We start from the raw sequence: 12,908 nt of genomic DNA, 5'->3' as shown, positions 1-12,908 counted from the left end.
TCGGGTGTAGAGAACCAGGAACCCCACTGGCCATGTGTGGGGAAAAGACCCCTCCTATGTAATTGGATGTAAAAAAAAAAAAAAAGAAAATTTCTTTTAGACAGGCACAGGATCTTGGCTGAAGTTCAGCCACATACCTATTCTAAGCTGAATTTGGGTATAACCCTAATAATTACAGTTACTCTTTAGAAAAAGAGCCCAAGAGGTTTACCTGGAGATTTTTTCCAGATGTAAGCAGGTATGTGAGAAGCGCAGTAATGAAGATGTAAACCGGATGAGGCCATTTTGTGCCCCGTGGTCCTCCCTCCAATCGCTCGAATGCTAGGAGATGTTCCCCAGCAATCATAAGGATGATGCAACGCAGCCATCTAACAAACACCAGATGCCTGACTGGCCTTACAAGCTGTGGTGTTAAAGAGAAGGGGGGCACGAAACACCAAATTTGAATGCCTCTGCAGTTATCAATCTGTCATAAATTGTAATCAAACAGAAACAAACCTCTTTATTCCATCAGTTCCTGGGATAGGTCCCTCATATGCCTTGCAGGCCTGCTCTGGGTGTGGTTGGAGCCCTCGGGAATCTGTCCCCCTTCTTCAGTCTCTGCAGAGTCTCACTGACTGGGTGACGTTGCTCAGGACACCTCATCTCCACCCCCCAGGGCTCTACATCTTTCTAGATGAGGAGCCATTAAGTGGCTCAGCTATGCCAGAAATGGAAGATTTTCATCAAGTGCATCTTTAGTATAATCTCTATTCTTCCTTTTTTCCATTTGGATTCAAAGGTGGCTTCGTGTGTGTGTGTGTGTGTGTGTGTGTGTGTGTGCGCGCGCGCGCGCGCGCGCGCGTGTTTGGTAGTCAGAAATCACTAGGAACATCAATGTTAGCCCTTGGGGGGCAGGGAAGAAAACTCTCCATCATTGAAGTGTAAAAAGATCAAGGTGTACGATGACTAATTAGCCCTGTCTGAAATAAAGCATTCACATGGCAGATTATACTTTGGAAGGACAACTTGCAATTAATTTGAAATAAGAAGTGATATAGCCACATTTCTCTACTTGTGTAAAACCTACTGAGCACGATCCGAACAGCCAATGTCCTACGTTGGAGGCACTTTAGTGCTGAGGGGGAAGCCTTCGAACAAACTTGGGCTTCAATCTGGCCACGTGTTGGCTGTGTAACGTGCCTCAACTGTTCTGAGCTTTAGCTCCACCATCTGTAAAACGGGCAGAAGACTACCCACCTCCTACTAGAGATAACGGATCGAGTGCCTGACTTCTGGAGATGACTTCATACACAACGTCATCAAGGTAAAAAGAAATCCCATGGTGAAGCTGAGGGCCTTGGGGATAGAGCTTCAGGAAACCACAGCTTAACTCTTACCAACTATCTCCTGTGCTAATACAGACACCCTGCCTCACTTTGCTTTCTAGTTATGGCTACAGCTTTCTACACCCTCATCCTGCCAGTACAGTGCTGAAGTAAGCACTCAGTCGCTACTAGCTGACTTGCCTGCTGCTTATTCCTGCAAATCTGTCAGGCTCCTGCCCAGCCGGGATGATAACATGGGAGTGTATTTGCTGAGACTATCGGTGGTGGACACTGTGGGGGAGGGGGGGGGAGTGCAAAGCTTGAAATAAGAATGAGGCTCCCCAGCACGTAATCCCACAAGTTAGTGTGGTTCCGCAGCCAGCCTAACATTTGGAAAAGTCTCATGTGGGCCTGGGGATCTGATCTGGTTCCCAGATCTCAGGTCATTGTGGCCCTAACCTGTGATGGTTGCGTGATGGCACAGCAGGCTCTTGGTCCAGAACCTGCAGTCGTTGTCTGGCTGATCCTTCTCCAGGTTGGTCCAGGATGAGGCTAGCCTCCGGGAGCAAGTGCATGGGAAGAGTTCTGGCTAGAACATTCTGCTGTGGCATGTGCACCACTTCAAAATGGTGCACTATCTATCGGTTACGCAGTGTATAATAAACTTTAGTTAGAAGTCAGTACAGGTGCTTGGAAATCTGTCCCCAAGTGTTTTGGGTTTTTTTTAATGTTTATTTAGAGAAAGAGAGAGGACAGAGAGCGAGCATGAGCAGGGGAGCGGCAGAGAGCGAGGGAGACACACACTCTGAAGCAGGCTTCAGGCTCTGAGCTGTCAACACAGAGCCCAACGCGGGGCTTGAGCTCAGGAACTGTGAGATCATGACCTGAGCCAAACTCAGACCCTCAACTAACTGAGCCACCCAGGCGCCCCGGACACATGTTCTTGTTTTTTTTTTTTTTTTTTTTTTTTTTTTTTTTAATGTTTATTTTTGAGAGACAGAGACAGACCAGGAGCAGGGAAGAAGGGTCAGAGAGAAAGTGAGACACAGAATCTGAAGCAGGCTCCAGATTCTGAGCTGTCAGCACAGAGCCCGAGGCAGGGCTCGAACTCACGAACCATGAGATCATGACCTGAGCCATAGTTGGGACACTTAACCGACTGAGCCACCCAGGCACCCCTCCCCAAGGGCAAGTTTTAATTCAACCTTTCTTGTATGCTAACATCTCTTAGAATTCATTTCGTGATTAAGATACGGGTAATGACAGCAGTTTTCTGACAAAAAAAAAAAAGTCACGATTCGAATACATGGCCACCTTGTAAAAAAATCTCTTGATGGTTTTAAATAAAACCCGTGTTGGTGATGATAAAAGGTACAGGGACAAGGAAATGGGGGGGATGGGAAAGGTCATGTGTCAATTTGTGCACTGAGGTCTGTTCTCTAGCTCCTGGAATTGCTGGGCCGAGCCCCGCCACAGACACCCTGCAGTTCTAGAGAAGCGCTGGGCAGCCCGGCTTCAACCCGCAAATGCAAACTGGGGTTCAGGTGTTGGCTGCGGACGAGGACACACTGGGGCTCCAGAACAAGACGAACGAGTGGGCGGCGAAGGACGAGAGCAGCTGACCGCCATGACACTTTGGGAAAACCATTTGACCTCTTTCTATAGGAAGACAACCAGTGACGATAATACAAGGCGTGTTTGAGTCATCAAGAAATGCTTTTGAAATGAATACTGATTGCCTTTTTCTCACGAAGAGTCCCAGGGCAGTGGCTGTCAAACTAGAACAAGCACCCTCATCACACAGAGGGCTTGCTAAGGCACAAACTTTGGAGGCTCCGTTCCAGAACTGCTGTTGTGGTGAGTCTGGGGGGAAGGCCTGAATATCTGTCTGCGTAGCAAGCTCCCGGGTCATGCCAGCGCTGCAGTCTGGGAAGCACTTTTCGAGAAGCACAGTTCTCAGGTCCGCTCCACGAAACTGCCGGCCTGTGAATTTTAGGGTCCCAGGAATTGGCTGAAAACCAAGGTCTTCGCCACCTCACCACCTCTGCAGAATCAACAGGTCAACCAAACAAACCAAAACAATTTAAAGATTTCCACCACAAATATGCCTATACTGAAACGCTTCTGTACAGATGACTTTGAAAGGTGATTTCATCTGTGAGCAGCGGGGAACTCCTAATGGGCTACCCCAGAGACCCATCCTTGACGACGGTGTGAGTTTCCCGGCAAAGTATTTAACAGAAGCCAAGGCATCAGCATGGCATCATTCCTACATTTTTATCCACAGAGTTGTCATGAAGGAACTCCCCCAAGTCCGTATTTTAAGCACACGAGCTGCTAAAGATGCTGCTGAGGTGAAGGCTGGGTAATTCTGCAAACGTATCCCTTTCCTCCAATCTTTCCGACCCCTGCAGGCCTTTCCTGGGGCCTGGGGTATGGACAGTGGCACTCGACCCTGTGATGAGAGCCCCTGCGAGCAGAGGCCACATCAGATAAAAGGCCCTCTCTACAAACTACAGACGTATCAGCCGGTAGGAGGTCGACAGAGCGGGCTGGCAAACTCCAATGGATGGTCCATGTGTCCGGGCTACAATAAGAGGAGACTTCAGGAGTCAGAGAAGAAAACATTTTTATAAAGAAATTTTATTGCATAATTTCTGTATACAATAAACATAGGAAAAGGGTTTTTTAATGAAAATTTCATAACGTTTTTCAAAAGTTTTGAACCGTTTGGAGAAAAATCATTACAAAGCTGTCTAAGACAAAAATACCTGACCTTCGGAACAAACGAGAATCCCTTTCAGAATAGTCCGCGTTTGTAGCAGGGCATCTCAATTCAATGAACATGGAGAGGCTTTTGAGTTGCTATGGCATTTGCAATAAGTATTTAAATGCATCTAAGAAGTGAAAAGTTTAAATGTGTAGAAATGTTCTCTAATACAAGACAGGCTGCTGCTTTCTTCAGATCCGTTCTGCACGACGGGACGGATGTACTTTATACACACCAGCAGAAGCCCACGTCTCCTAATGGTAGAGCAAGAGCTGGAGTGCAGAGGAAAGTCCCATGCATTTCCTATGTTAAATGGCACAACTCTCACCGATCACCTACACCTTGCCATATTGACTCAGTTCATTGCACTCCATATCCTGCAAAAATAAATCTAGTGCTCGACAGCTGACATTACTGCTCACCGACGTTTTAGTAATATATTTCTTTAACATAAGACAGAAATACACTGAAATTTTATACCACTTAAACTCAAAAGCAATCTGGAATTAAACCACATGCATATACCCCGCTTTTTTTTTTTTTTCTTTTCCAGTGGATGCTGCATTTTTCTTCAAGTTGATGCTGGAAAATGTGGTAGAAGAAAAACCGGCCTTCCTTGAAACAAAGACAAAGGGTTAGAAAAGAAGGAGCTGTTGAGGGCAATGTTAGGCCCCATAATAAAAATGAAAGGACAATGAGAATTCAGAATCTCTGGGCGGAAGGGAAGAAGCTCCTCATCTTCCTTGTCTACCCAGATATGGTCGCTAGTGTCCAGCAGACCCTGGGGCAGGCTACCACGCACAGCTGGAGTGATGGGAGAGGGGCTGGGTGACCCAAAGGGTGGGTGTGCCCTGGGGCAGGGAAGTCTCAGGAGGCCCCCGTCTTTAGCCGACCCCCCATGGGATCCTCCAGTCTCTGGGAAAGGATGGGGCTCCCTCTGTGAGCTCAGGGCAAGCTGCCAGGATGGTCCGGGAGCTGAGGCTTCAGTGGTCTTGAATTTTACACCTCATTTCCAGAAAAATCCCAGGGCCCGAGGCGAATCAGCCAGGAGCTGGGAAAGGAAGAGCGTGACTTATCTGGAAGAGCGTAGGCTACGTGGAGCTGTGGCCCACGTGACGACACAGTCACCAGAGTATCAGGGCCTCCCCAGGACGTGGTGTAGACACATGGAAGAATGCGGACGTGACCCCACTGCCATTTTGATTTGTCACTTCCCATTTTAACTCCTCGTCGTTTCTCATTATAAAACTGTCAAGGGTCCCTCTTTCTTATTTTTGTCTTGGTGCTTACAAGGAAAGATGTCAGTTTTCATCAGCCTTCAAAGATTTACAGAAGGAAATTTTTTTCAGGACTGCATTTCAGGATTCGCGGTCAAGGCTACAAACACAATATACACCAGTCATAAGCTGTACCTTCGCACCTGGCTACGGCAATGTCATCTGAAAGCACCACCGTTCATACCTGTGGAAACCTAATTGTGCACAGCGCCCCCCACTCCACCAGGCTAAATGCTACACAGCAACTGAGCAGCGCTTCTCGGAGTGAAACCAGCCACATTGCTACAAAGAAAACTTTCTGGCCCTTGGCCCAACTGTTTCCATACCAATCAGCTAAGTCAACCTTCTCTCCACTTCTTTCCATTTCAAATGCTTGGGCTTCAGCCTTTGAGGCAATTAGAACCAGATCAGTTTAATTTTACAACACTGATCTTAACTGTACAGCAATATAGTGACTTTGCCCTGAGAGTGTCGGTTATCTTATAAATATTGTAAGTCCCAGTTTACACATGAAGAGTAGGCATGGAGAGGCTAAACGGCTGGTCCCGTGTCACACAGCAGAGAAGTGTCAAGGGTGGGACTTGAGCTCCTGCTTCTTCCCGTTTTACCCCCTAGCCTCCTTCCAGAGGTCATGTGAACCTCTGTGTGCAAGGTCCCCCCACTTTGGGCTCTGTTACTTGCAGTATCTCATCAGCTTTTCTGCTCAGCTCTGGGTATTTTAAGACCCAGGACTTCCTCCTTGGTCCTCCCTGCTCCCTTCCTTCCGCTGCCCTGATGAAGTGTATTGTCCCCAGTATTTTCTTTTACACAGTGGAATTCACCAAAATGCCTTTCCAGCTGCAGCTGGCATTAGGTGCGGAGGCACGGACTTATAAAAGGCAATGGCAGGTGTTCCTCTTTGTGGACTTTGGACAAAATGGGGCTCAGCATTTTACAGTTGTCTTACATTCCAATGTTTTCAATGGAAAATAAAATAAAATAAAGGCCTAACCGTGAGGTAATGTTTACTCTCTGCCACAACACTCGGCGCACCCCCTCGGATCTGGCAACAATTTAACATAAGGAAAGACTTTAGACCTTCACACCCCTTTAGTGAGAATAAACGACCTTAGCTCAAACTTTCCACAGAGCTGAGAAGTCTCACAAGGCACCAGGCCGCCCTTATCTCAGGTGGGCCTGCACAAATGCCGCAGGGCCATGCGTCTAGAGGTCTGGGTGCCCGGCCCCCCGCTGCTGCGCCCTCTCTGCTGCACAGGGGATCTCGATCTTCACGTTAGAAGGCCAAGCGCCTTCCACCTCGTAAGCAAGGGTGGGGGCAGGGAATCTCAAAAGAAGCTATGTGCTCAAAGAAAATAATGCCAAATGGTACTCAAGTGGCTTGTGAAGACGTTTGCCACAGCTATCTCCGTTCGCTGAAGTTATAAACAGTTCTGGATCTAGTCAATAGCAAAATACATTGATGGCCAGGGCCTCTGTTTAAGCAAAAGAAGAAAAATATCGATAGCACAAAACTGCCCTTCTATTTTTTGAAAAAATATATCTAAGACAATTCTGAGTATTTTTTTTTTTTAACAAGCTGTGCATTAAGTACACTTGTTTCCATCACTCCCCTCTCCCCTACAGCTCCGCGTTGTCTGCCTGGGCTGGGCTGCCCGCCCCACGGCCTCCCTCGGCGCCGCGGCCGCTATCTGCAGGCGTGAACGACAAGGAAGCCGAATTTATGCAGTATCTTTTGCCGGTTGGACGAGGTCCGTCATCAAAAATGTGCCCAAGGTGAGCACCACACTGAAAGAGAAGAGCAAAACATTAAGGGAGAGCGCGCACAAAGCGGGCTTTGAGAGGAACTCACATTCAGCAGTTTAAATGGATGACCAGCCTGTAGAGAAACGATGGAAACCATCATGGATGATTTCTAATCCGCCTGTCAATAGCTGCAAAGATGGTTTCTGGCAGGCTTTGCACCACATGCTGAGAATAAAAAACACCAGAACTGTGCATATCAGAAATCATTTCGGAGCCACTGTATTTTTTGATCTATGAAGTCTCTCAGCCAGCTGAAAAAGGACTGCAGTAATTTTATGAATTGAGTTGACCCTTGATCTCCCCTTGTAAGAAACATGGCAGAAGAAAATCCACCCCCCCCCCCTCAACTAGCATTACTTTTGGCTTTGGATGGGTGGGTTTCAGATATGCAGAAGTCCACTGTAAAAGATACTGTTTAACTGGCCATGACGGAGGTGATGTTTGCTTTCATGGGCAGTAAAACTTAACATCAGACAAGCACTGGATGTTCTTGGAACCCAGCAAAGCAATGGCAAGGCTCAACAGATTTATGTCATGGTCACCAGGACTGCAAGTAAGGCAAATAGAAATGTCGCTAGCCCACACAATCGTTTTATTCTGGCTTCCAGTAGGTGGAGTGCCGCTGGCTTCTTTACCCACGTGAACTCTCTTACGTGCAGAAGGAATAAGCTCAAATCCATGCTACAGACTATCCAAAAAACCTGGGAAGGAGAAGAGGCCCAGAATCCAGATGGAAGGAGAAGGAGGGACGACTGGCTATCACAGGGTTTAACAGAAATCCAGCCCAGAGATAGCTTCTCCAGGAAGGCTGGCTCGGTGAATAGAGCCCTGCGCTAACCACTCCGATGCCGGGTATGGCTCCAGGTGACAACAGTGTTATGTCATACTTACCTATCCCACACCCTTTCTCAGCAGGGACAGGAGTGAGGGATATGGAGACGTCAGTGCACCATATTCAAACAGGCTATGAAAACACATCATCCATCATGTAACTAGGAAACTAAAACCCGGGGCAGATGACTTCCATTCATTCATTTAACAAATATTTATGGAGCACCTACTACCTGCCAGGTGCTGTCTCAGACACTGGAGATATGGGCAACAGTCCCTGGCCTCACGGAGCTTACTTTTTCTAGCGGGAGAGACAGGTAACAGGTAAAGAAATAAGCCAACTGTCAAGTGTGGTAGGCGGAAATAAATGCTAAGGAGAGGGGAAAAAAAGAGGCAGTGATATGAAGTGTTCACAGTTGGGGGCTGACGTTGCAGGCAAGACGAGGTGGGGCTGCTTTCCTGGGGTAGTCTGGAATACTCTGGAATAAGAAGCCAAAGGAAGTGAAGCAGTGGGTGTCTCGAGGAACATTTCAAGCAGATGGCAGAGTCAAGATTTAGGGAAGAACGGGAGAGAAAAGGCCTATAAGGTGATTTATTAATTCCTCTCATTGTGCTTGTTTGGTGTGCACAATACTTATCAATTATAGGGAGAGAAAGTAGGAATTGACACGGGAGTTGGGCTAATGGCCCAAATGGAGATGATGAGAGAGAAGTGAAGGACGGTGCTCATTACGATGTAAAGAACTAGAATCTCAGTTTCTCTACTCAAAGTGCTACACTCAAATCTCGGGGGTTCTCTAGTTATTAATAAATAGCACAAATAGCAACTTTGACTATATGGCACTTCCATGTTAAAAGTGCATTCTTATTTTACTGCCAACATACTGTGTCAGCTTATTAAAGAACTAAAAATGAACCCTGAACTGATTTGATCTATTGCCTGGAAAATATGAAACAGGCCTAAAAAACAAATCTTGCACTATTTTACCGCATTCTATGCAGGTTTAGGTAATATCAAGGCTGACAGCTCAGATTGCTTTTCCTTTCTATAAACAATTGAGGCCAAACTTTCAGGCACCAGCAGCTAAGATGCACCAGTAAAAATCCATATGCTTACCCAATGGATGCAGGAAAACACCTATTTCTGCCTGCCAGAGCAGTCAGTGTGCAGGCCAAGAGTAGGAACTGGTGCTCTCGGTGACCAGTATGTGTGCACAATTACTGATCTCACACACAGCTCTGGCACTTTGATCACTTGGCATCTGAGAGGCGGACTTTTCACATAAGAGCCTCCAATAGGTTTTCTGGTTTTGTCTCTTAATGAGAGAATACAGCTCTCTGGCAAAATAAATGATATTACCTTTATTAATCCTCTCTTGGGCATATTTAGAAAATGGTTCTGTTTACCTTACTCTAAAAATAAAGCACCGCAAGGATAGACTTGAAGCTATGCAGGAGTGTTTATATGGTCTTCACTTCCCAAATCGTCTTGAAAAACTCCAAATTAGAGTAATTGAATCTACTGAAATGAGTTGGCCATTGGTCTGCAGTTTCTTTTGCTAAATCTGGAACCGGTGTTTTGGTTACACAGAAAGAGAAACACAGATTCTAGATGTCCTTAATCCAAAATGAAGACGGAGGGGGGTGAGGAAGAGAACTTACAGTCAGAAAAGAAAAAGGCAACAAAAATGGTTTGCGGACAACTCTATGGGTTGGGGAGGGGGTAGGGAAATCCTCAGAAAAGGTGGGAGTCCCCTAAACACCACAGTGATAGCTTCATCATGCTTGCCACAGGGTGTTCTGGAAGATTCACACCGGGCTCAGAAAACTGAGGGAGGAGCGGCATTTGCAAACATGGCCAGGTGGTCGTTTATACGACGTACCTGCCCGCTCCGATGCCTGCAAGGCTGCAGCGCCATTTGTCTGCAGGAAGCCTAACACAGCGCCATTTCTGCTTTCTCCCAGGTACACCCAGTCTCCCATAGAAGGGTATGAGCGGGTTTCTTTTAAAAGTGCCTTAGGCCCGAAGGTTCCTCCCTGAGGGGAGCGCACATGGAGCCCATTCTTTCCAGCTTCTACCCCTGGCCGAAGGCTGGGATGATGAATGGAAGTTGTCAGTGATGCATTGTTTCTTTAGCCGCCTTCGAGCTCTGCCTCCCCAGCCCCAGCCAACTGGCAATGTGTTGGGATCTCAGCACACCTGGTTGTAACTGAAACAAACTGGCTGCCCAATGAAGAAATCTGTGAGACCTGCTGTTAATGATTTATTTCAGGGTAAAATCTTTAGTGTGCACTTTGAAAGTTGTTTTAAAGTGGTTATGCATTTATTTTATAGGTAAAATACAAACTACAACTGAATATTCTAGCTCGAGTTCTGAAAAACACAGGAGATAATTGTTCAAAAGAAAAATTTCAAATTCCCAAAGGAATCCTTTATCACCGAAGCCTCCCACTCAGAAAAGCTGGCAACTAAAGAACCTAGGGAGAACCGAGGCAAAGGGGACCCCACCACACACACACACACACACACACACACACACACACACAAAGGGAACATCAAATTTAACATAATTCCTTAAAATCTGATCGCAACTCCCAATTGTATGCATAAGAAACACAAATAGTGCATTCAACACAGTTACATATTTGCGCACTGATGTATTTCCAACTGTCCTAGAGGGTTTTCTCCTAGCTATTCCTAGGATGTTTTGGGCTTTATTATTGTCATTTTCTCTTAAGTGTTTGATCTACAAGATGAAGCAGTTTCAAAGCAGGGCTTTTACACTTGGGCACATGGGGCAGGATGAGAAGGAGAAAAGAGTTTAAGAAGAAAAGCAATTTACTTTGCCAGTAGTATCCTGTTTTCTCCCACCGTTATTGAAGACACTTGTGTGTAAGTAGGGCTCTTTTCCTCTGTGCTTGTGATATTAATCTTTTGCCAAGGAAATGATTGTGAAGTCACCAGTCTAGCATTATGATTTTACTGAAAGATCAAGAAAAAGAGAGATGGGCTGTGAGTCTGAAACCCTATTGTAACACATGGGTATCTTTAATCATCAGCAATATATGAGTTGTCATCTGCAAAAGATTAATAAGGCTTGGGGTTTTACCAAAAACTGTTTAACTTTCGAAAAATACTCTGTATTGGTGGATATTTACCTTTCTGTTGCTTTGGCTGCCTTAGAACAAATTAAGGATGATCGAAAACAAACTTAAGGGACTCTACCATAGATTCCAGCAGTAACAGCAGCAGTCATAAATGGACTCCAACGTAGGTAAACTCCAGGAATCTGATGGCTTCCTTAAGGATGATAACGAAAAGTTCGGTGATTTACTGGTCGCCCATTTGCTGCACATGTAGAATTTGGGTCTAAAGAAGGGAGAATTCCCCAAGTGTCACCAGGAGGGACTTACTCCTCTGCACTACAGCTTAAACCATGCAACTCTTACCTCTTTGCACTGAATTTAAACTCCTGACAAAGCACTGCTTAACAGGCTGGGGGTGGGGGACTAGGGAGAAACTGTCAAACAATTATTCATAGTCGTCAGTGAAACTGGGATAGACACAACATATTTTATCACTAGCTGAAAAATGTAAATTCAGTAACATTTTTAAGAATTCTTTAAAACTGAAAATTTGCTGAAAATTGCCACAGCAAGGAAGAAGAGACACATGCCCACTAAAATGTGCAGATTTAAGATAAAGACCCTCTTTGAAAGAGACAACTAGAATACAATTCAGTAGGTAAAATAGTAAAAGAAAACAAATATGGTTGCAACAAAAATCAGAATGTAGCCAGGCAACCTATTTCCTCCACAAGCAGGAATCCTAACAGAAGGCAGTGAAGAATCTCTACCACCCTTGCTTGTTTTCTGCTCTGTTAACTCAAAGATCAGGCAGTGTGCTAGGTTTCTTACGGAGCAATTCTTTTAGAAGGACCTGACTGCAAGGTTTCTCTGAAAAGTGATGACAGTACTGAATCAATCTTAATTTTCCCAGTAAAATCTTACTAAGATATTATTACCAAAGAAGTCACAGGACACACGGAAAAACTATAGCGTGGTATAAAAAGTTATGGCTCCCAACATGTTTACAATTCCTACCCATATATGTAAGGCCTAATTCGCTGCATAGCAAGATCCATGTCACAATTTTAAAAAACAAAAGAAAGAAGAAGAATCCTAAGTACTAAGGTTAGAATTAGGGGCCAATAAACCAAAACAAACAAACAAAAAAATGCCATACTGCCCAGCAAGCAGGTTAAGCATACTGGTTTTGCCCATGGAATCTCAGTCCATTTGTATAACATGGCAGTAAGACAGTCTTCTTGTGAACCCCATCAGTGAATTCAGTTCAGAGTAAGGACCAGCCACGTGAACTCAAAATGTAACAAGAATTTTAGAAAGAGGAGAAGCAAATCAGATAGGTTTCCTACCCCACTTCCCCCAACAATGATGGGAAGAGTGTGAGTAGGGGGAAAGGCTATGTAAACCGAAAGAACAGAAAGTTTAAGAAAAGATAAACTGATGATGAAAACTAGTGGTAAGAATGAGAAACTAGGAAATAAAATGCAAGTGATTACTCTGGTATGGAAACCAATCAATCAGTTACTTTTTTCCAAGCCAAGATAAAAAGGATGAATGAGAAAATGGAAAAGAAAAATACTAAATAAAAAGGTAGAACAAAAAGAAAATAAATGTGTGAATGAAACACACATTAAAAGAAAGAAAGACACCCAGCACACTTGAATTCAGTGAGCTATTACTGCACTCGTGAGGCAGACATCTCCCACTCTGCCCCCATGGAGAAGAATCTGGCAAACATATCATTCTTTAGTGCTGGAAGCCGATTATTTTCTCCATGAAACTTACTTCCCAAAGCATGTGGTTTTACACATGCCTTAATAGAACAAATTTCCC

At 45.1% G+C, this 12,908-nt stretch overlaps 1 protein-coding gene across 3 annotated transcripts in view; it reads right to left on the bottom strand.

Moving 5' to 3' along the window:
- Nucleotides 1–3,932: 3,932 nt before the first annotated feature.
- MSRB3 (methionine sulfoxide reductase B3) overlaps nt 3,933–12,908 on the bottom strand; it is a 174,926-nt gene continuing 165,950 nt past the window's right edge. For all 3 annotated transcript variants that reach the window (XM_060657052.3, XM_060657054.3, XM_060657055.3), the window contains exon 7: nt 3,933–7,139. In XM_060657052.3, the coding sequence (XP_060513035.2) occupies nt 6,972–7,139 (168 nt within the window). In that variant the 3' untranslated portion in view covers nt 3,933–6,971. The remainder of the gene's footprint in view (nt 7,140–12,908) is intronic.

Source organism: Panthera onca, chromosome B4, assembly GCF_046562875.1.
Source record: "Panthera onca isolate mPanOnc1 chromosome B4, mPanOnc1 haplotype 2, whole genome shotgun sequence".
Classification (NCBI taxonomy): Eukaryota; Metazoa; Chordata; class Mammalia; order Carnivora; family Felidae; genus Panthera; species Panthera onca.
The sequence above is the reverse complement of the archived record's forward strand: the minus strand, read 5'-3'. Positions and strand labels throughout refer to the sequence as shown.